Source organism: Paralichthys olivaceus, chromosome 23, assembly GCF_024713975.1.
Source record: "Paralichthys olivaceus isolate ysfri-2021 chromosome 23, ASM2471397v2, whole genome shotgun sequence".
Lineage (NCBI taxonomy): Eukaryota > Metazoa > Chordata > Actinopteri > Pleuronectiformes > Paralichthyidae > Paralichthys > Paralichthys olivaceus.
The window spans coordinates 7,159,541-7,183,941 of NC_091115.1; the positions used below are offsets into that span (position 1 = coordinate 7,159,541).

A 24,401-nucleotide genomic window follows, 5' to 3' on the forward strand; every position below is an offset into this window, starting at 1 on the left:
AATTAAATGTCAGCGGCAGCAAGTGTCAACAGGCTTGGAGTACGCGACGCTGGTGGAATGGATTAGGGAGCTGATTGGAATCGGAGATAAGATAATGAAGACAGAAGTTAATTCATATTTTTCAGGACGGGGAATGAGGACGCCTTATCTTTGACAGAGCAAAGAAAAGGAAAAAAGAAAAGAAAAAGCTCACATCCACTCCAAATTTGTCAGGAGACGGGGACGAGAGGGGACAGCGTATCTCATCAAGGCTTCAATCAAGGGCATCAGTATAATAAGATGACTGACCAGACTCACTGAATAGAGTCACGTGCTTTCCTTTATAAAACTAATCTTCGTTTGATCTGCCACTCGTTAAACCCAGTCACACACACACACTCTGCCTCTGCATCACAAACTGAGAAAAGTTGGATTTCTTGTTCACATCGTAGCTACGAGCAGAAGGTGGCATTTGTCATATCAGATCTCATAATGAGATATTTCGCTGTTCCTCCTCTTTCTGCCTCAATCTGCTCCTGCAAATGTTATTTCCTCTAAATGCCACTCCTCCTTTTCTCATTGCATTATGTCCCATTGTGATTTGCTCGTTTTATATCTATTCAGTGTATAAGAGCAGTGATCAGGGAGAATGCTTAAGGGTGCTGGAGGGTTTGAGGGCCTCCCCACAGAGGAGTAACGAGATTTGCCCTGTGGGGCCTCCTGCTTACAATGATATAAACATATTATGCATAAGGAGCAGATTGAGTGACTGGGTAAAATCATGATATGATCTTAATAAGGTCCCGGCTCATGCACACACACACACACACACACACACACACACACACACACACACACACACACACACATTTATACGAACAAAAGGCCCCTGGTCCTGAATCCCTGTCCCATCCACCCTCACCACGATAGAGATCACTTCAATTAACCCTGGGTAGCCAGATTATGCAGAATAGGGGTACACTCTGTGTGTGCGTGTGTTTGTGCGTGTGTTTGTGTGTGTGTATGTGTGTCTGTGTGTCAGGCAGGGGGTGCTAGACAACCTCCCACTTGTGTTAATTGAATCCTGTTTGAGTGGGGAGGGAGTGCCCAGTTGACTGACTCATTTACACATAGACCAACAAAGACACACACTGCTGGATTCCTCACACCTTCATACACTAACACACACTCATGCACACGCCCACACCCAGCCCTGGAGGAAAGGTATTATTGAATGGAGACTGTGGGACGGCTCCTCTCACACAGGCCTATACGACGCTTTGCTGAACTCTCCCTCCCCCTGTCAGTCATCATATGTGTGTGGGCTAAGTAGAGCACATAAGGGTAATAAGATATTCTGCGTTTTATTGCCCTGCCTCGCAACGTGAGAATAGAACAGATGGAGGGAAATATAGAAAATGACACCAACAGAATGATCTATGGCTTTTTTGATTGTTTGTGTAAGAAATATGCTAAAGTGAAAAACCCTAATTTCTGCAGAAGCCTGCTCTGGTTCTGATGTTTTCAACAGGAATTTGCATAATATAAATGTCTCTTTTTCAGGTACCTGATAATTCAATAATGGCCATGGTTCCCAAGCAAGTTACAGCCTACAATTCAGTCAACAACTCCACTGTTTCTAGAACTTCTGCAAGTAAATATGGTGAGTTTCTGCAAATTTTAGTTTTCTACTGCATCTGCATCATCCACTTTAACAACACAACAAAGACCAGGCAAACTGGTAGAAACCACATGAATATCTTACTCACAACTTAGTTTAATACTGTTTTCATATTTATATTAAATATTTAACTGGGCCTCTTGTCAAGAACAGAGGTTAAGTTTATTATAGTGATTATGTTTATGTCATTTCACTTTAATCAATCAATCTTTATTTATTTTTAAAAATATAATAAAAGAAAGTTAAGATAATGAATATTTATAATAAATACTACAATTCAAGTGAAACAAAATAGAATAAGGTAAATAATAATGATCATTAAACACCACATACAAGCAGGACTAAATAGGTGAGTTTTTATTTCAGGAGCTTAATGGCACCATCACCAAATTTCATCATTCAACTCAACCAAATTACCAACTCAACCATATAAATGTTCAAATAAAATAATTTTCCTGCAGAAAGTAGAAAAATCAGGTAAAAAAAAAAACGGATTCTGCAGCAGCTGATGCTTCCATCTGAAAGTGATGAGTATCAATAAGAAGCTGTAGAACAACAGACACAATTTAGAATAGTTGAAAGGATTTCTGAAACATAACAAGAGACCAAATGGACTCCTTCTTGTTGTTGCTCCGGCCTCTTGAGACTCCGGAGAGCGTCGCCTCATCCTTCAACGTGCCCAGTGTTTTATCCGCCTGTCCGTCTGCTCCACGTCTCCTTGAACCCTAGAAACCATCGAGTTAGTGGCTGATCAAAGGGCCGGCCTCACTTCCCACAAACACTTCAGACACATCAAATGTGGCTCCACGTTATTAGCATCGCCTCATCTCCATATGATCTCGCCTCTCTGGCTCCAAATGAGACCAGATAGGACAAGGTGAGCAGCGCAACAGAAAAAGGGAGGGAGGATGCCAGAAATATCTCCGGCATTTTTTTTTTTTTCTTTATAAGGGATTGACTTCAAACGCAAGTGTGATCCACTTCACAACTGGTGTGGTACTTGAGCGACTTTGAACTCTTCCTGAGCACAATGGCCAAACAGCGGAGAGTGAGACAAGGCTGAATTTAATGTAGCCTCCAAGACGCAGGGAGGGAGAGCGGAGCGGGAGGGAAAGTTGCAGAAGAAGTACAAAGATTAAGACAAACACTGTAACTGTTGAGTCAGAGAATGAAAGTAGAAACCTCTGCGTTTGATCTCTGATGTAATGTTTCCATCAAAAACCACACAGAGAAAAAAGAAAAGAAAGAACACCTCCTGTGTGCAGAACAGAAATCTCTCTCTTGTGTATTCATGACGCTCGGCTTTCTAACTTCTTGGAATAAATAAATAACAGGAAAATCAATTCTCTCGCAAAAAAAGACCCACCTCACATGCTCCTGCACCCACAGAGCGTTAACTACAGGGCAATTAGTGTCACAGTTGTCCTGCGTCTGTGAAAAAATAAAAGTTATGCCAAATTGACAGCCCTGTTGAGAATACTTGACACAGGTCTTACAACAAACCCCCTAAAGTGCCCTAAAGGAGAGACAGGCATTTTCAGTTGATCATACTGTAATCAAATTGGAGCGGTCGATACACACACACACACACACACACACACACACACACACTCACTCTGTCTGCATGTGATGTCTCCAGCTCTCTCCTCCTCACGCTTTCCTCTCTGAACACATTGATTTCTGTCACATTTTTTTTTTCTCCTCCTCCCAACTCTTCTCTCCAGACTGCACCCACTGATCAATTTTTTTCACGCTATGTAAACATTCATTGAGCTACGTGTTTGGAAATGTCATCGCCACTCCGGTCAACGGGCCGACCATACATATTTCATTTCATCAGACACCTGTTCGATTTTGTGTCAGCCGTCGATGCTGTGTCTTTTCCCTCGGAGAAGAAGCCATAAAAAATTAACCATGCACGCTTTCTAAAAGTTTCATATCCAATCTCCCAGACGTGTAGATTGGAAGTGAAAAAAGTATTCTTGTGCTAACATGCAGGTTATGGCTTTCTATGCCTCTTTCAGCATTGTCTTCTCAGTATTTGTTTTTATTTGAAACCACTATCTGCAATATATTTATAGTATTTTTCCTTCTGTCTTATTCTGATTATTCTTTTGCTCTCTTTTATTGTTTACCTACGGCTTTTATTAAGTTTGAGATTTCTTCTTGTGTCTGCTCTGATTATTTTCTTTTGCTGACACAGGCATGAAAAACCAACAAAATTCAATAATTTATGTTCAGCTTCCAGTTTGCAGATAATTAAATCTGTTTTGTACATATTTATAATCAGTATTTGTTTATATTTTCACAACAGACAAAATCTTTACAAATGGGGTGTATCAAATTAATATTGAAGAAAGAAAAAAATCCAAAACCTGTTAAAAGACAAAAAAATTGAAGAAAAGACACAAAAACATAAACGTGTAATCATACACATCCATACAAAAACCAAAATATACATAAAAAAAATACAAAAAAATAAACTCATATATACATATATATATATATATGCCCACTTGTATATAAAAAACGTAGTAGATGCATATGATAAATATTTGATATGTAGTAAAGGTTATTTTCATGAGCCATAAGTGCTATGTGATATATAAGAGTGGTACAAGTAGCCTATATGATAATCAAGTTGCCTCATGACTCAGTGAGTAATATATCAATTGTAAGTCCAACGCAATAGGAAGGTTTAGCTGATGTAGAAGAACACTAACACTGATTGTCTCTGTGGTTTGTGGTTGAATCTGTACTACATGATGTAACGCATGTTGTTCTTTCACAGAGAACATGATCAAGTACACTGGAAGCCCCGACAGCCTGCGCTCCCGCACTCCCATGATCACTCCCGACCTGGAGAGCGGCGTCAAGGTTTGGCACCTGGTGAAGAACCACGAGCATGGAGACCAGAAGGAGGGCGACCGCGGCAGCAAGATGGTCTCTGAGATCTACCTGACACGACTGCTGGCTACCAAGGTGAGTGACCGGCCAGAGCAAATCTTTTAATCATTTGTTTAGGCGTTGGTGGTGCTATTTTTAACAACTCTACAAGAGAAATCTTATTTTTGTGGTAGTTCAAACGGTTAAAGGCTAAAAAGTCACTGCAACCTTCACTGTTTTACCATGACTCACAACTTTATTTAAATATTCATGATTGCATTGGGTGAGTCATCTCCGTGGAAAACATTATTCAGATGTATTCTTCTATTCCCTGAGGTGAGAGAGAGAAAATAGACGTTTCTGTTTGTTTTCTCTTTCTATTACTTTTGCGTTGATGCTGCCAAATATAAATAAAAGGCTAAAGACGAAAAGTCCCATGAAGCTAGTGTAGGTGTTTCTGTAATGAAAAAAAAAAGATCAGGCAAAAATAGAAATGGTTATAAAATGAGGCTCTTTTGACTGTGTCTTCCAACAATGGCCCCCGGGAAGATGAAGAAAAAAAACAGTTAATTTGGTTTGGAGGGAAATGTGACTTTGATCCAACAGCTGAATGCTAATTTCCAATCCACTCCAAAAGCACCTTCTTCTTTTTACATCATGACATCCGTTGTATCAGACACACACACACACAGACGCTCAGGCAGGAAGAAAGAGGGAGGCCACGATCTGAGGAAATTCAGCCTGTAACTTTTCATCCACTAACATTTCAACTTGTTTTTTGATCCAGTGTCTTTGTTTAGAAGTTCACATGCAAAACATCAGCTCAGTGTAAGACATGTAAACACACTAAACAGGTATAGACAGAAGAGGCTGAACGACTTGCACTGATCAGCAGACCACACAGAACTCATGCCGCACGGTGCAGACGCTGCTGTAGTCAGTTAGTCACTAAACATTAAGTCTTTCTTTCATGAAGATTTCTGATTTATTTCCCAGGAAATCAATGAAAATGTAAGAAATAGTTCCTGGTAATTCATCCTGGAGTTCCTGTGTGATGCTGCTTGAAAACAAATAAAGACCTAGTCATCAGTTAAATGTTCCTTCACACTGGATGAAATCAAGTGTTACACAGATATTGTCGGCTAAACGGACAATGTGACCATCAGACAGCTGAACGCTTCCCTCTGTTCATACTTCAGAGAACTAATGACTGTGCAGATGTGAGTAGATGAACAAAATCCAGTGATGAATTAAAGCTGATAACTGAGACAGTGAGGAGAGCAAGAGAGGAAACAGGACATGACAAGAAACATGTGAAAGAAACTGATAAACAAACAGAAGCCTGTAGAATAAGAGGTAGGAGGGGGAGTGGTCCTGACATGTTAGCATCTAGCCCTCCACACACCTACATACCATCACCTCTTAGCCCCCGCGAGCCGCTCCGTTTCCCTGCTATTATCCCATTCCAGAGTGCAGGAAGGTGGCTGCTGACTGCAGACAGCACATCATACTTCCAGATGGATTGTTTTTGTGAAATAACCGGTTTATCTTGGCTGGCCATCTCTCATGGTGAGAAATGACCGGGCAGACAGGCAGTGTAATTGACTGCATTTGGCTTTCACCATGCCAATAAATACTTCTCCCTGGCAATGCAGCTGACGTCGCTCATATTAGCTCCATCAGCGTCACTCTGACTGAGTGTGGGTACAGGCTGTGTTCATGTGCGTGCAGAGTGACGGGGCACGGGGAGAGATTGCATTTTCTCCCCTCACTTGTACACTCAAGAGCAAGCGTCCGTCTCGACCCCGCCGCATTTTCTTCTTCTTCCTCCCCGTTTCAGATCCATCACAGACGTTGTGATTGTTTGCTTTCCCCTCATTTGAATGTGGAGGCAGCCGGCATCAAAACATCCGCATGACACATTGTGTTTAGAGTGTGGTCTAATGACAGGGTTGACGGTCGTGGAGAGGGGGGTGTCGGCAGTTTGAGCTCCAGCTGGAAAACGAGAGAACTCTGTGATGATGACAGCGTTGATGCAGAGGTCCCCCTTGAGATAGAGGATGACATAAAATGTCACAGCCTCAACACTTGTGGCGACACACGCAGGTTTTAGTGTCTCCACACACATTTATGCATTCACACACACAAAATGTCAGGTCTTCTCCTGGCAGCTAATGCATTCTGTCATTTAGAAGACACGTGGCTTCATATAGAGATATGTGATTCCATCTTCATAGAAGAACGATAAGCTGTCAGGAATGTGGGCCACATTAGAATTATAGCCGTGATTGTCAGACTAACAGGATTCTCTGCTCCCTCTCTCTATTCCCTCATCCGGTCACCTGCTCCAGACCAAATTGGATTTTTATTTGCCGGTGTCTGTACACACCTCATCTGCCACACTTAATGGCAATCCTTTCCTGAAAGGAAACCTCTGTCGCTGTCGTTTCATTTCCATCCCTCGTTCTTTCCCTTTTTCCTGTGCATCCCATCAGCTCGATCCTTACAAGAGGATTAGATTCTGTCTCTCCTGTCTCTTCTCCTCCTCCTCCTTAAAGTCGCCAACATTAAATCAAATTAGGGTCAATGGTGCAGTGTGGGAGCTAATCCGGCAGCACAAAGAGGCTTAGGAGATGTGCCTCCTGTTCCCAGATATTATTAAAAGTCAGCTGTGAAATAACAATTTCCCCCATCAAAGCTGCAAGCGGATTTAGGTGCCGAGTCTGTGAGATACGAGTCAGACACATAAACACGGCAACTGGGGGACAAAGTGACTCTCACTTCACAAGTTTACGCCAATCTTTCTGTCAGCATTCAGTCTCTTAATGTGTCAGTCAATGACAAGATCATTCACTGATTCTGAGTGGTTTAGGGTTTTAAATAATGTGTTTCCCATCTCTCCTCTCTCTGCTCTGTAGGGTACATTACAGAAGTTTGTGGACGACCTGTTTGAGACCATCTTCAGCACAGCCCATCGAGGCAGCGCCCTGCCACTGGCCATCAAATACATGTTTGACTTCCTGGACGAGCAGGCGGACAAACACAACATCCATGACCCACATGTTCGACACACATGGAAGAGCAACTGGTGAGTGAATGATTGAAGCAAATGTCTGCGCACACAGAAAAGAACAAATCTGTCTTGGTGCCTGATACCATACAACACCTTGTCTTGTTGAGTCCATGAGGGGAGGACCTACACAACAGCGTAGTGTACAACAGTGTGGTGCCTTTGGTTCCATTCATGGTCTTCTCTGCACTGTTAATGTTAATGCGCTGCAGACACAATCAGTTCATTTTGGCAAATTCACATGGCATGGCCCTGGTTTTGCCCAGTGTCAGTGCCAAGCTGAACCACACGGCTCTTCCCGTCCTAATATCCATTAACCACAGGGGTGTGTAATCTTCATTAAAGCCAACCACAAGGGGCTAATCCAGTTGGCTGCCAAGACTCTCCATCTATTATCATTGATAACTGCGCCAAAAAACGCTTGTCACCGTGGAAATCTCCATGGTGACAAATGTACGCTCCCAGGTGCAGGAAGTGCACCTCTAAATTAATATCCGCTGATTAATTTAGACCACACTGACCTGTGCGAGCCCTCCTGAAGTGGCTGGTGGTGCTTAAATAACCAGCAGTTCACCAGAAAGCGGCGAGGAGTGTCATGAAAAGGTGAAGAAAGGGAAGTGAACTCAGTGGGAGTTAAACGCACACTAATATCTCATTAGCCTCTTGGCCTCTGCCAAGATCCCAGCATGCATCACTCAGCTCAAGGCCTGGGAGAACAGTGGAAATGGGAAGATATAATTTATGGGCATCAAGGGGCAGATAGAGGAGGAATGGGTGGGGGGGGGGGAGAAAGGATAGAAATATTATTTACTTTACGCTATGGTCCCGATTTTGGTCTTTCCCTGTGTCTGCGTTCTTTGGCCATTTGCAGTGAGTGTTGAGTGTTTTCTGAGAGCACGACAGGCTCTTACATTAGACTTTTAATGGAATGGGCTCTCACTCGAGGGCTGTGAATGGATAGCAATTTATCATAATACACCATCACGAAAAGCCACTTGGATTGCACACAACAGTTTGTGCTGATGCCACCACCGATAAGTTCGGGATGTGCATATTCCCGAGTCGTTTCTCCTCTCTCCCTGTGTGCTCACCGATAACCTTTAGTCGTCTCAGAACACTGTAATCTTGGCCTCAGCAAAAGCCGTAATTTTGTCTGATGGTAGAGAGTAATCACTGCCAGGGCCCCTCCCATGCTGGGCCCCAGTCCCATTACACCTAGCAGACCCATCGTCATCACACGCACCATTAACTTCAAGCCATCACACCAGTCAGAGCCCCTACTCCCTACTGCTACCCCCACCTCCCCTTCAGGCCTTCCCCATCATCAGAGCTCCACTGTACCCCCTGATGTAGCCCTGATGTTAGATTATACTCTGCTCTCTAGTGCTCCAGGGCCTTTCCTGTTAACCACGAACCAACATTTTATCAAGAAAAGCTGTGATTTTCACTTGAAATGATCCTGGGAACGGTTTTTATTACGATCTGATTACAGTGTAGAAATGTATGATGTTTCTATGAGAGGAAATAGTTGTTTTGGCATGAGTTGTGCTTGCTGTGAGAGCTGCAAGATACATTTCAGATTTCCATTGATTCTGAACATCCATACAAACTGAAACCCTTTACAATCCAAGGTCATCCTTCACAGCAGCCCCAGCACTAAACCTGTCCATGCCCCAACCTGTGAGGGTACCAGGGCTTTTAAAGCAGACCATGTCCGTATGTCGTTATTGTGCAAAGTTAAAATCAGCTAAACAGTCAGTGGTTTGTTCATTGTGTGGCAGAGCTGGGATGCATGTGTGTGAGTGTAAAGTAAGTGTGTGCATGGATGAGTCACTGGCTCCTAGAGCCGCTCCAGATGGTATCTTTTGGATTGGCGACAGTGTGTCAGCATCTCGTCTTATCCTCACTCTTCTGTATTTGGTGTGTGTGTGTGTGTGTGTGTGTGTGTGTGTGTGTGTGTGTGTGTGTGCGTGTGTGTGTGTGTGTGTGTGTCTTCAGTGTTTGTCGTGTGGGGATGCAACAAACAGAATTTTAATTATTGCAGAACTGGCACATGCAAACACTCCTCTGCTTGCAGATAACCACCTATCCTCTGTTGTCTATCTATTCTGCAATTACACCCCCACACAGATTGGCATCAGTATGACTATTAGAGTTTCTGGAATCATTATTGTATAACTTTGTGCGATTTACAAAAAGTTTTTCCATCAGTTTTAAGCCATTTGTCTCGACAGTATTCAGTAAATACCTGTGACTGCCACTGACATGAAAGGTTGTGACTTTTTCCCACTGAGGTCCAATTGGAACAATGCCCAGGTCACCTTTATAAAGATGTTAATTCTAACCTTAGGTGAGGGGATGAAAGAGGTCAGGCTCGAGCAGCTCCCTGACGGGACGCCCTGCATCACAACATCTGTGACCCTTTGCCCTCTAGTGGTGAACAACTTCATCAGGCAGAAATGGGAAAAACATCCCACAACTGCAGATTCAGAGGTTGACTGACTGTGTGGGCACCAGAGGTGTCAGACAGAGCAAACTGCAGGAGGCGGGTAGACGTGCACCTGAGGGACGGCTGGGAGATGTAGTTGTTTGTGTAACTTTTGATGTTTTCATTTGCTGTTTAGAACCTGTCAAAATAGTAAGGGCCCAGCTTACAGTTCAAACAGGGGCAACAAATAACAATTTGTAAATTCAAATTAAATTCATTGCAATCAGAGGAATAGACTTTAATGCTTAGATCCCATCAGGAAGTAGTGATGAGGAATGCAGCATGAGGGTGGGACGCCTCAGGAAGGCTTCTGATTGGACGGTTTAAGGGACATGACCTGGTATCCAGAGTTGAGGTGGTGCAGGGGTGGAGGTGGGTCACTGAACTGACAGCTGAATGACGGGAGGGAGAGAGATTAATTTAAACTTTGACAGCTTACAGGTGATTGGCTCTAGGAGAGCGCGTCAGGTTGTGATTGGATGAAAAGGGAGAACGAGCCAGTGGAGAACAGAGGGGGTGTGAACGGTGCATGTGACTTAGGTGGTTTATGCTTTAGTGTAGTTGTTTTAGAATAAATGGCCAATAATCTAAAGGAGTTGATTTAATAAATGAATCATTTGAACTGGACACTCCACTTTAATCCAAACAATATTTACTGAAGTAATTTAAAAAGAAATGGAGCCCATATTAATAAATACTGCATATTGGACTACTGGGTAAATAGGCCACATTTTTACTAATATCTCACACTCTCTTCTTTTATCAGTCTGAATTGGCTGCACTTTGTAGTCCTCAATTGATGGACAGAAATAGTCTCTGAATACAAAAGCTCTTTTTTTGGCTCTGCTGGTGTAATTCCTCTCGGATAAGAGATGTCCTTGATCTTGGCAGCTGATATTTAACCTAATCCCCGACCAAAAGAACTGATCGTGGCCGTCCTTCACAATATCTGAAGCTGCACAGTGTGAGTTCACTGCAGAAAGAGAAATTGTGCTTTGTCTATTTTCAAGACGATAGATCATATGTAGATGTTTTAATGGGGGGTTATTTTGAACATGACATTATGCAGGAAACTCAGAATTTTGGCATCTAAAGCTGCACTGAAACACACACCTCAAAGCAGAGGGCAGCTGGGCCAGATTGTCAACAATCAAGGCAGCACAGCAGTGGTGTTAATATCCTTTTGATCCCTGCACCTAATCCCACTAGATTCTTTGCTGAGATTAATTTTTAAGTCATAATGCAGAGTTTTGTCTTCCTCCGGGTCCAAATCCTCTTTTGTCAGATTGTACATGTGAATGGCTTTGTGGGAGGTAGTGCTTGGGTAAATGCTTAGTGGGATGGAAGCAGGACACCTGTGGTATTTAAATGATTGCATTTCGGTTTTTATTGTATTTTCTCCCACACACACACACACACACACACAAACACAGAAACTTGTATGCAGGCTCAACTTTAGTTATTTCCTTTCTGCCGTGTCAGCTTAAACCACGTTGTGTAGTAAAGATACGGAGATCCAAGTAGCACTCTGCTGTTTCTTAATACCACCTGAGCCCTTTCACTGCAACACACAGATAAAACGCTGGCCCCTATATATTCATTTTGCTAGAAACAAGCCCAGCAAATGAACAGACTTGTATATTGTTATTATTCTGGACAGGCACAAAATAGACCCACTTGCACAAACAAGGCGATATGAACTGTGTCGCCGTGCAGCCTCGGCGAGGACCCCTGGACACTGCTGGAAAAAATGAGAGCCAGCCACCACCTGGCTTTCAAGATAAAGGCTTTATTGAATTGAGCACACACATCAAATAGAGCACAGCGGCAGCGCCTGTGTAGTAGCTTTGCAAAGCGAACGCATCCTCGTCCCCCTTCTGGCGCTTAATATGTTCGTGTCTATTGCCTGGCTGCCTGTAGCAAATATAACAATGGCATTTAGGGACTTAATCTCAGAGTAGTTCAACCGGACACTGAATGTTGTTTTACTTTATACTCTTTGTTTCTCTGTTTGCATGGTTATTTGAAGCAGCCCGTCACTGAGACGGAACTGAACAATGTACTGCAGTGTCCTGGTTGATTTTGTCTCTTTTAAAACTGATGATATCCATTAACAAGTTCCAATACATTTCATTTGTCTTAATTAATGAATGAGACATTATGCTGCAGCACATCACCACACCATAATTAAAGAGTTTGACTTTCTTCTCCTCTTGCAGCCTACCTCTGCGTTTCTGGGTGAATGTGATCAAAAACCCCCAGTTTGTGTTTGACATCCACAAGAGCAGCATCACAGACGCCTGCCTGTCCGTGGTGGCACAGACCTTCATGGACTCCTGCTCCACCTCAGAACACCGCCTTGGGAAGGACTCGCCCTCCAACAAGCTGCTTTACGCCAAGGACATCCCCAGCTACAAGAGCTGGGTGGAGAGGTAAGCTGCGGATGAAAGTGCACATCACACGTTGGATGGATGAAGAGAGGAAATGTATGTGTGTGTGTGTGTGGGGGGGGGTGCAGGTGAAAACATCAGAAAACCTGCATTAACCATGTTTTAGTCCAACACACACACACTGTGATCTACGGGCCATTAAACACAATCCAAATTACAACACAGTAGGAATGGATGAGAGCGCCCAGGGCACGAGATCTACAGTAGAGAGTTTGTGCGGCAGAACGATGCAGACGTGTGTGTGAGGCGAGAAAAAAAGAGTATTTTTGAGAGTAGCAGGAAGCAGAAGCCGGTAATTTGTTAAAATGAGAGTTATATTAAATTTATTTGTCATCAGGGGAGGCGAGTCTCCCCTGTCCTGAATAAAAGATGGGGCAGTGTGAAGCGGTTCGGGGTATTTATGTGTGTGTAGCTTCGTCACAAGGCGAGCCTCAGGATGAGAATATATATGTGCCGCTTGACTGGGTAGAATCAAATGAGCAGCTTCAGGCTCAGGAGCGCACTCATTAGTCCTGTTTGTCTGCATGTGGTCGCTCATAAAGACAAATAAGCGTGAGCACATTGTGAGGGTCCTCTGCTGATTCATGCATCTGGATAGCGTAAGCAGAAAATGATTTGTGAGGACAGAGAATACAGCGACTTCTATTGTACAGTGCAGCATAAGCAGAAATGTTAGAAAGGGCACAAGTACATACTTCAAGAGGATTTACAGGCAAAGAGGCGATGATATTAAGGATGAGAACAGATATGTTTAAACAAATAATTTATTATATCACATTCAAAATTAATCACTTTGTATATATTTTAACTTTGCGAGACAAGAGAACAGTGGGGACAGGCCAGTTAACAGAGGCACAAAGCAGAGTATGTAGTTGTGTTTATATGTACATATTTAAATGCTAATAACAATAATGATAATTGAATTTGGTGCAGAGCATAAAGTGAAACATCCCAGACAATATGATGATGATAATAATAGTAATAATAATAATCACAGTAATGTTTGTTTTGGTTTAAGTCACTGTCCATTACATTGACACTTTAGTGCAGTAAAACCCAGAACAGCAAGAATCAAGTACAATTTGCTTCAAAAAAGCCAAACTGCAACATGTAAGACAGAATTTATTTACTATTTTGAATTGCTTATTTGACATCGTCTTCTTAACCAAGGTGAGATCAGAAGCGATGTTCCAACATTTAGGAGCCAGGACAGCAAACAGTCTTGATTTTGTTGAGCGGCTAGTTGTCCCGGCCACGTGTTAGATCCCAGTACAGGGGTTCCTGATCAGCTCTGCGTTATAAGGGTCAGACTTTCAGGCTCTAAGGGATTTTACCTTAATAGAGTTTCTGTAACTTATTTTAGCTGATGCGAGAAGACATATCCTGCCCCTAACTGCCTTCATCCGAACCTCTACCCTCCAGCCACGCCCCTTTACAGCAGCTCTCCTCTCGTGATCAGTGCACAGAAAGGAAACTATAGTTGTGACTTGGATGAAGATTAGTTCACATTTTTCTCACCAATTAATGCAAAAAACAGGTCATTTTAAAGGGCTCAAACTTTTTTAATGCCACGGTATCCATGCAGGTAGCAAAAAACAGACTGGGGGTCACTTTGAGTTGCAGTGAGAGATGATGTACAGCTGTGGCCATTACAAATCTATCTGTCCTGTCATACACAAGCAACAGATGAAATGAACAGCTCGTAAATAACTGTTACTTATCTTAGCGACATAAACAACTAAGACACAAGGACACAGCAGCCAGACTAAGGTTGACTTCATGTGGAAATAAGGTTGAAAACCATTCTCTTTTTATATAACGTCTCAAGCACACCTGGTGTGTACACTAACAATCCCCTGCTAGCAGCTCCCTGTACATCTGCCCTGCAGCACTGAACAGGTGTTGATGTGTGTGTGACCTCTGTGCAAAAGCTACGAGCTGCACCCACCTGCCTTTTCCTTTGCTCTGAAGACTCCTGGCAAATATGGTCTCTCACACGCCCACAGTTATCCAGCAAACACCAGGCTGTCCTCGAGCTGCAGGAATTTAATATGTAAATAAGCAGCTTTAATTTCTATAGTTGATAGGGGCAACACAGCTGCTACCGACAATGACTTATTACCTCAATGCAGAGTGTTTGTGTGTGTGTGTGTGTGTGTGGAAAATCTAGGGCCTGTCAGTGTGACTCTATTTCAGTTGTGTGTGTGTTCAACTGATTTAACAATGTTCTGTGCAGTAAACAAGTGTTTATGCTCTGCTTCGTTAACAGGTACTACTCAGACATTAGTAAGATGCAAGCGATCAGTGACCAGGACATGAACGCCTACTTGGCAGAACAGTCACGGATGCACATGAATGAGTTCAACACCATGAGCTCTCTCAGTGAGATTTACTCCTACGTGGGCAAATACACTGAGGAGGTATGTGACAAAGTTTTACTTTATTTTACACTTAGTTAATGGCTAAACATTTATATTTGTACCATTTGCAAAATTAGAAAGAAACCCCCCATAAAACAGTGCACAGCATCATTAGACTATTTCAGTTTGGGCTTTTAAAACTGCTGGAATAAAATCAGTAACATAAAATGAAGTAACATATGTCTTATTCAGAATTAAGTAGTTGACATTATCCCCATTAGAAATACCCACCTCTGTGCTACAGCTGCGATGATGAATTCCAACATCCAGCCAGACTGAAAAAAAAAAAAAATCATATATCAAAGTATGATTCATTTTCTAAACAAGCGTTAGCTCACCAGTAACTTGATCGATGCTTTATTTCATGGTTTTCACAAATGTGATAGTGTATCAAGTGTTGTAGTGGGAAAACAAAAGGGATCCCTTAGCAACAGTCTTCACAGCATCATTCAAGCTTATGTGGAGCATTTGCTGTTGAAAGATAGATTTTCAGTATTGTTTTATTCCTCACTAAGTTAAAGGGGAATACAATCTGGACCCAATGTTTATATAGGTGGGTTTTTAAATTACCCACAAAAATGTTGAATTAAGTTGCAGCTGCTAAAATGTAAACTTATGGGCCAAAGTCCACAAAACGTAAAAGAAAAGTTCTGGTTCTTTTTTTAGAGTCTGGCAACATTACACAAGTGTCACTCAACAGAGCAGCAGCTCATCTCTCTCCTTGTTCAATTTGTCGGAGCTCCTCATCCATCTACTGCTGCTCAAACAAGTAGGGAAGGTCATCAAAGTAAAAGACTTTATCAAAGTAAAAGATTTTATCAAAGTAAAAGACTTTATCAACATTGTCCATTTCAGAAAAAGATTCAGCCATAATTTTTCTCAGAAAAATCCAAACATGTCTCCAACGTTTTCACCTCTATCGTCCTGCAACAACTCAGCAGTTCGATCTGGATGACGTCCATTTAAGCCTTTGACTTTTGACCATTCCTACTAGTTTGAGCTGGAGTTCATGGACAAAGAGCGAACGAGGAGAAATAGAGAGAGACGACAAGCAGAGGAGGGACAACAAGCTGCTGTAGAGTTGTTCGTGTATTTGTGAAGTCGTCAGACTCTTAACAAAGAAATTTGGTTATTTTATTGGTGAAAATTACTTTTAGAGGACATTTCATAGACTATCAGTGTTGCCTAATTAGAATACATTGCAACTCCCGGGCAGATTCCTAAAGTTTTTCTAAGAACCGTTTATTTTTCACATGGCCAAGGTTGATGAATTCCCCTTTAAATTAGCAACTACAAAAAAACCATTAGAGCATCTTCCTGCCTCAGATTTAACAGGATCAGAAAGTGTAATCGGAGGTTTTGTGATCCAGAGTACTTGCAGTAATGTCTTTGTGTGTTTACCTCACTGTGGTGTCTGCAGATCGTGTGTTCGCTGGAACAGGATGATGCAGCCAGGAAACAGAGGTTGGCCTTCAAGCTGGAGCAGGTGGTGGCCCTCATGAGTCTGGAAAGCTGAGGACCGCACTTCCCAGGGCGCACTGGGAAGAGACCCCATCAGAAACCGAGCCGTGCCTGAGCGAAGACCTGTCCCCATCTTTTTCATCATGTGACTTCCTCCCTCCGCCTTTCAAAGATGACTTCTTCCTCAACCTTTTTTCTGCTTCCCCCCCCCCCCCCAGAGATATTTTGTTTTCCTCATCCACTCTGCTGCATAGACTAGTTTACCTGAAAACATCTGAAGGGTGGTCCAGGGCTGAGGGTGGCATCTCCCACAGTGCAATGCGGGGGACCCCTCAGCTTCACCACAGGGAGAGCGCCAAGGGGTGATTTCTTGAAAGCTGGCCATATTGGCATACTTCAGTCCCCCTGCTGGAAGAAAAAAAAGGGGAAAGACATTTTTATGTTGCCTTTAAGAATTTACACTGATAGGTAATTCTTTAAAAACAACACTGCTGGTTCATTTTGTTGAGAACTTTTTTCAGAATAGGATAGTTCCAATCAAACCATCTCTAGAGTAGTTCTATCTTCAACTTACAGAATCAAGAGGAAACATCAAAGATGATGACTGCAAGCCAAATGAACACCTCTGAAGAAAATTCATGCAAGGGTGGTTTGCCAAGTTTACACTGTACCTACAAACAAAGCATACATATCTGTGAAATTTGGGGCGAGTCCAGGCAAACCTAGAATGTTCTTGTGTTCCTTCAATGTAGCTGGAGTTGTATTTAAGAGTAAGACTGATGGGGGGTAGGGGAGAATTAGTGCTTCTCTGAACTTTTCCTTTATCGAAAACGTGACTGACACTAAAACTTTACAAACCAGAGCATCTCCAACCTGTACCCCTTTGTAACATTCACACATTTGTCCCTGCCAGCAAACATTTACTTGAAAGAAAATGCTCATGATTTCTGCTTCCATCTGGCTTATGTGGCTACCGCAAATTTAACCTATTAGACAAAACCCCTGGAGGCCCTGACCCAAGTTGGATCCTCTGTAAGAAGCACACAACCAACTCTGGAAGACGTGTTTTGACTGCTCGTCCAAACACCAGCAGCAGTCTATGGCTCGTGCCACTTCCACTTCTGTGTCGCCACCGCGACGGTCTATCAAAGCACACACACACACGCACAGATACACACACAATCAGCAGCTGCCCAGATATCTACGCCAACCACTGAGGAGGTAAAGAGAAGAGCTGACTGAAATGTGCTGGGCAAGAAACTGCTTAAACAAAAAGAAGAAGAGAGATACAGTGAAGTCCGAGACGGCTGACTGCTACCTAAAGGGGCTCCGCTGAGAGAGTAGCACTTCTTTCCCAGGATGTTCTTATTTAAAGACTTTTGTGTGGAGAACTCAAACAAGATGGATTTCACCAGTCAGCCAAAAACCAAAGGAGCTTGAAATTTTCAAAAGGGTCAATGTATTTGTAAAGTGCCACTGAGGAACTGACAAAGGACTATGTAGAAGACAACCACTTCTAGGACAAAAAAAAATATTGTGACTGGAACTTAAAGAAACCCGTGTGATTTTTCTGACCTCAGTGTGTCGAGGTGAGAGGCTCCGTGGGCGACGTGATCCGATCCTCCTTCTCTCTCCATCGTCCCGGGTCTCTGCGGCTCTCGGCACACCGTTCACCTCTGTGTCCGGCTCCTGAATTACCAGTTCCCTTTTCTGTTTTGCACAAGCGTTGGAGATGGTAGCTAGTTGCATACAGCAAAACCCCAACTCTTCAGTGTGTAACTGTTGAGGCGCTCTTGTCTGTATTAGTGTAGTTGTCCTCAGTGGCGGCAGGGGCGGCCTTCTCCAAGCCTGGAAGAGAAAAAGAAAAAAGAAAAAAAAATCAGATAATGCAGAGCAGGAACAAAACGTGAACATCACGGCAGGATAAACAGAAAACGATAGACATTAAAGTTGCTAAGACTTGTTGGATGTGAAACCCCGCGGTGGGAGAGAGCGATTGAAAGAGAGATGATGGAGGCGCCCTCCGTACCTTTTGACCTCTGCCCTTTCTTTTGCCTTGACAACGTGCCCCATGTGGTGATGTGAATGTGTGAAGACCGCCCTAGGTCCACCTTGGGTTCTTTATTGGCTTTTTAAGCGCATGTAAAACATAAACAATTTAAGAAACTTATAAAAAAAAAAAAAGAAAAATAAGAAAATTAAGCCTTGCAATGATGACGTGGATGTGTTCTTTTATCTTTCTTTTGCTTGGAAGAATCGAGACGGAAAAAGTGGATTGTTCATGTAATAAAAACTATAACTTTCGTTTAAGGTGGAACCTTTATCCAGTCCAGCCCCAACTGCAGAACCTCATGCTCATCGTTTCTGTGACGTGTTAGATGCTAAATGAAAATAATATATACCCTTGCATGTTGACCTATTTGGATGGTATGAAATGGAACTGCCTTGCTCAAAGATATTTATATACTTCTACTGCTACTAGGACTTACAAGTCATTTACAAGCCAACTGTTCAATGGATCTCATGAGACAACACAAACCCTTTTTGTAATTTTATCAGTACGACCTTCTACGTGTCCCCTTAACTTTAATGTCTTCCATTACAGTTTGGTGTTACTGCTGTCTCTCCTCTGTGGTGTTTGGTAGAAGACGCGAGCTGAGTCTTTTCTTTGATGCTATTCTATCTTGTTTTTACAGTGAACTCATCACGATAAACTGTGTAAAAAAATGTTCCTCCATCAGTTGAGCCAAGAATAGAAAAGACACATTTTGAGTTTTTAAATCCTGTTTTCAAATAACAAAAGACGGATACAGGGGTTTGATAAAGGTCCATTTCGCAAAAAGCAACAAAAGACTGCATCAGTTTGCCAACATCGTGAAATACAAACTTTACAATAACATTTAATTAGAAGACAAAACACCTAGAAGAATCTATGTATACATGTAATTAAAGACACAGATAAACTCTCTAAAAAGCCAGGATGATTGTAGACTTACGTTAAAAACTGAGTTTGGCAAGTGACTGTTTTTTTTTAGCCTTTTTGTCAAATGTTTGTGAGATATCCAACTCATTGTCGTTTAACTGCAGCTACACACTATAATGTCTGTTGTTTCAACTCGGAGGGGTACATTCACAAAGGGTTTGCTGGACATGTTGTGTCGTTTACATATCAAATATTTTGCTGTTATTGGAAAATGAAGGGAATAAGGACTGACTGGCATTAGAGACGACAATTTCAAAGAACCTCTTCTATTCATGTAGCCAATATATACTGTGTCTAGATACCCAAAGCTTCCCCCCACAGCCGTGTGTTAATAATAACGCATGGTGAGAGTCCTGGACTGTCGTTGTGAATCTGCCCCCCAGTGTAACACCCTGTCTTTCATTTTCTCCCGGCCCCGTCCCCTCCTCTGCAACAAAGGTCGTCTGCGAGTAGCCACCTTGTGTTGCTAAGAGCACAGATAAAGTTTCCACCTTCAAACGTTTTTGTAGGAACTAGAAATGTCCTCCTAGTTCAGTGTTAAAGCAGGTGTTACAGAAACATGCTAGAAAAGACTTTTACTAGACCATATTTGAAAGATAAAGAGTATCTTATCGAGAGAGAAAAACGAAACCTGGGGGATATAAGGCGAGCTTCTCTAACTTTGTTATAATTAATTGTATACCTGTGTATGTAAATATGATGCATTCCTATTTTGCAGTCAAGAACAAAATACTATTTGTAATATAGAATAAACTTTATTATGAAACCAATAACTGTGTGGTTGTTTTTTGTCAGTTTTCAGACGGTTGACGAATCTTCCACAGCTACATTTGAATGAAAAACTAGGAAGGGTGCTCAGAGAACACATACCTCCACCAAGGCAAACGCGCTATCTCGTTAGTTAAACTCAATTCCTGGATCTGCTCAACAAAGTTTCATGGAAATTGGTTCAGTAGATTTTGAGTAATCCTGCCAACACTCAAACACAGAGCAATGCAAACAGAACAACCTTTGCAGAGGACAAGATTTTCTGCCCAAACAGAAACCAACACACTGGTAGCACAGCTGAACTTTGGGCACACAGTCCTGAGATCAGTCTGAAAACATCTGTGGCTGAACCAGACATTACACTTCTAATCAAACGCTGTGGCCATATTTTCTGCCTTCTTCCTTTATGCCACCACCACACCAGTTCAATACTGTGATAAATAAAACTTAATTTAAACTCTGAATTCTTCTGCTATACTAATGTGAAAGCTTGTACAACAGACAACACTGTGTGTCACCACATGGCTCCAATTTTCTTTTCCACAGTGACAGATGCTACATCAGCCAGACTGGCTGCTCAGGGATGCTGAGGCCATCTCAGGTCTCCCACTATCTCCTTTCACAAGCGGCAGCAAAGAGTAGATACACTAGAAATACTGTCATTGTATAAAGGTGACAAAAACCTCAAGTGTCATGAACATTTATTAGTGTGGTGTCCAAACTGTCATAAACACATCATAGTATAATAAGGTGTCACAGTATATTAAAACTGTCATTTAAACGTCATAATATAGTCCGGTGTCCAAATGTCATAAAAATGTCATAGTAAGGCGTCTGAAACCTGACTAAACTGTCTCAGTATAGTTCTCTGTATACAGGATATACAGTAATAGTAAGCAGGATGAGACCACTCCCATAAAGAGAAAACCCTGTGATTTTTAGAAAGATGTACAAAGGCTTAAATCATTTTACACTAACTTTCCACACTATTCAAATCAGTTTTTTTCCCCTTAATTCCAAGCCTATGGCCTGATTTTCCACAGAACCATTGGGGACATTAAAGAAAGCAAGGTTTGAAATAAATCTGTGCACAGAGGAAACGCACACGTGTGCAGTGGTCAAATTTTGCTCAGAGAGTATTTCTCAAAATAAAATGTAAATTAGCATCTGACAATCATTCTGTTAGCCTGCTTTTCTCAGAACAGGGACAGAAGCTTGGCACACAGTGATCACATGCAATTCACTCAGAGCTGTCATCGTCCTACTGGTGGATTTTGGCTGATAAAAAGATTCCATACCCGACAAAGCCATCTCATATTGGGCTGGACAAAAACAAACACCCCTGCCAGCTGGGAGCAGAATTACAGAGCTGGGCCCACAAATCACTTGAGGACTGGGTCAGTGCGTCAGAAGCTGAGGATCAGATGTATGGTAGCAGTGCTCTTTGTCTCTGTGTGCATTATATTCCTCGACTATGATTTTTAAGTTCTTACAAAGTTTGATCTAACTCTAATACTCTTTTCTTACTGAGGCTGAATGAGGAAACAGGATTGAGCCGAACTTGGAATCATACTTTTTAAATTCTGGTGGGAATGGCAGATGTGTAACAACTCGTGTCAACATAATAATGTGAAAAATGTCTTATTCAGAATAAGGTCCGATTATTGGTGTCAATGTAAACAAATGGCTCTAAATCAGCCTATTATCAGTACGAGTGATTCAAATGCTACTTAGCTCCTGAAGAGAGTTCGGTTAAATAAACTCCACGGTGGTAAAGCTCCTCTCAAGTAACTCAGGGTTATTATAATGCAGGTAATGCAAATAAACACAACCTGAAGCCATTCAGTAATTACAGAGGGAGATTTTTTGGAGATTTTGGACTCTATACTATACTATGTCGTTTTTTGGAGATTTTAGAAAGTCATACTATACTATGTCGTTTTTTCTAGATTTTAGAAAGTCATACTATACTATGTCGTTTTTTCGAGATTTTAGAAAGTCATACTATACTATGTCGTTTTTTGGAGATTTTAGAAAGTCATACTATACTATGTCGTTTTTTCGAGATTTTAGAAAGTCATACTATACTATGTCGTTTTTTCGAGATTTTAGAAAGTCATACTATACTATGTCGTTTTTTGGAGATTTTAGAAAGTCATACTATACTATGTCGTTTTTTCGAGATTTTAGAAAGTCATACTATACTATGTCGTTTTTTGGAGATTTTAGAAAGTCATACTATACTATGTCGTTTTTTCGAGATTTTAGAAAGTCATACTATACTATGTCGTTTTTTGGAGATTTAGAAAGTCATACTATACTATGTCGTTTTTTCGAGATTTTAGAAAGTCATGCTATACTATGTCGTTTTTTCGAGATTTTAGAAAGTCATACTATACTATGTCGTTTTTTCGAGATTTTATAAAGTCATACTATACTATGTCGTTTTTTCGAGATTTTAGAAAGTCATACTATACTATGTCGTTTTTTCGAGATTTTGGAAGCCATGCTATACTATGTCGTTTTTCCTAGATTTTAGAAAGTCATACTATACTATGTCGTTTTTTCTAGATTTTAGAAAGTCATACTATACTATGTCGTTTTTTGGAGATTTAGAAAGTCATACTATACTATGTCGTTTTTTCGAGATTTTAGAAAGTCATACAATACTATGTCGTTTTTTCTAGATTTTAGAAAGTCATGCTATACTATGTCGTTTTTTCGAGATTTTGGAAGTCATGCTATACTATGTCGTTTTTTCGAGATTTTGGAAGCCATGCTATACTATGTCGTTTTTTCGAGATTTTAGAAAGTCATACTATACTATGTCGTTTTTTCGAGATTTTAGAAAGTCATACAATACTATGTCGTTTTTTCGAGATTTTAGAAAGTCATACTATACTATGTCGTTTTTTCGAGATTTTAGAAAGTCATACTATACTATGTCGTTTTTTCTAGATTTTAGAAAGTCATGCTATACTATGTCGTTTTTTGGAGATTTTAGAAAGTCATACTATACTATGTCGTTTTTTGGAGATTTTAGAAAGTCATACTATACTATGTCGTTTTTTCTAGATTTTAGAAAGTCATACTATACTATGTCGTTTTTTCGAGATTTTAGAAAGTCATACTATACTATGTCGTTTTTTGGAGATTTTAGAAAGTCATACTATACTATGTCGTTTTTTCGAGATTTTATAAAGTCATACTATACTATGTCGTTTTTTCGAGATTTTAGAAAGTCATACTATACTATGTCGTTTTTTGGAGATTTTAGAAAGTCATACTATACTATGTCGTTTTTTCGAGATTTTAGAAAGTCATACTATACTATGTCGTTTTTTGGAGATTTAGAAAGTCATACTATACTATGTCGTTTTTTCGAGATTTTAGAAAGTCATGCTATACTATGTCGTTTTTTCGAGATTTTAGAAAGTCATACTATACTATGTCGTTTTTTCGAGATTTTATAAAGTCATACTATACTATGTCGTTTTTTCGAGATTTTAGAAAGTCATACTATACTATGTCGTTTTTTCTAGATTTTAGAAAGTCATGCTATACTATGTCGTTTTTTGGAGATTTTAGAAAGTCATACTATACTATGTCGTTTTTTCTAGATTTTAGAAAGTCATACTATACTATGTCGTTTTTTCGAGATTTTAGAAAGTCATACTATACTATGTCGTTTTTTGGAGATTTTAGAAAGTCATACTATACTATGTCGTTTTTTGGAGATTTTAGAAAGTCATACTATACTATGTCGTTTTTTCGAGATTTTAGAAAGTCATACTATACTATGTCGTTTTTTGGAGATTTTAGAAAGTCATACTATACTATGTCGTTTTTTCGAGATTTTAGAAAGTCATACTATACTATGTCGTTTTTTGGAGATTTAGAAAGTCATACTATACTATGTCGTTTTTTCGAGATTTTAGAAAGTCATGCTATACTATGTCGTTTTTTCGAGATTTTAGAAAGTCATACTATACTATGTCGTTTTTTCGAGATTTTATAAAGTCATACTATACTATGTCGTTTTTTCGAGATTTTAGAAAGTCATACTATACTATGTCGTTTTTTCGAGATTTTGGAAGCCATGCTATACTATGTCGTTTTTCCTAGATTTTAGAAAGTCATACTATACTATGTCGTTTTTTCTAGATTTTAGAAAGTCATACTATACTATGTCGTTTTTTCGAGATTTTAGAAAGT

The 24,401-nt window shown here is 40.9% G+C and overlaps 1 protein-coding gene and 1 long non-coding RNA gene across 8 annotated transcripts in view; one reads left to right on the plus strand and one right to left on the minus strand.

The window, feature by feature from the left end:
- plxna4 (plexin A4) overlaps positions 1–20,191 on the plus strand; it is a 217,180-nt gene extending 196,989 nt beyond the window's left edge. For both annotated transcript variants that reach the window (XM_020092318.2, XM_020092317.2), the window contains exons 27-32: positions 1,543–1,642; positions 4,452–4,642; positions 7,465–7,634; positions 12,324–12,536; positions 14,824–14,974; positions 16,395–20,191. In XM_020092318.2, coding sequence (XP_019947877.1) covers positions 1,543–1,642; positions 4,452–4,642; positions 7,465–7,634; positions 12,324–12,536; positions 14,824–14,974; positions 16,395–16,490 — 921 coding nt within the window. In that variant the 3' untranslated portion in view covers positions 16,491–20,191. The remainder of the gene's footprint in view (positions 1–1,542; positions 1,643–4,451; positions 4,643–7,464; positions 7,635–12,323; positions 12,537–14,823; positions 14,975–16,394) is intronic.
- LOC109632835 (uncharacterized) overlaps positions 11,874–24,401 on the minus strand; it is a 118,582-nt gene continuing 106,054 nt past the window's right edge. For all 6 annotated transcript variants that reach the window (XR_011240088.1, XR_011240087.1, XR_011240086.1 and 3 more), the window contains 6 exons: positions 18,011–18,283; positions 16,700–16,843; positions 16,376–16,512; positions 15,206–15,249; positions 14,503–14,590; positions 11,874–12,541 (listed from right to left, as the gene is read on the minus strand). This is a non-coding gene — a long non-coding RNA (uncharacterized lncRNA). The remainder of the gene's footprint in view (positions 12,542–14,502; positions 14,591–15,205; positions 15,250–16,375; positions 16,513–16,699; positions 16,844–18,010; positions 18,284–24,401) is intronic.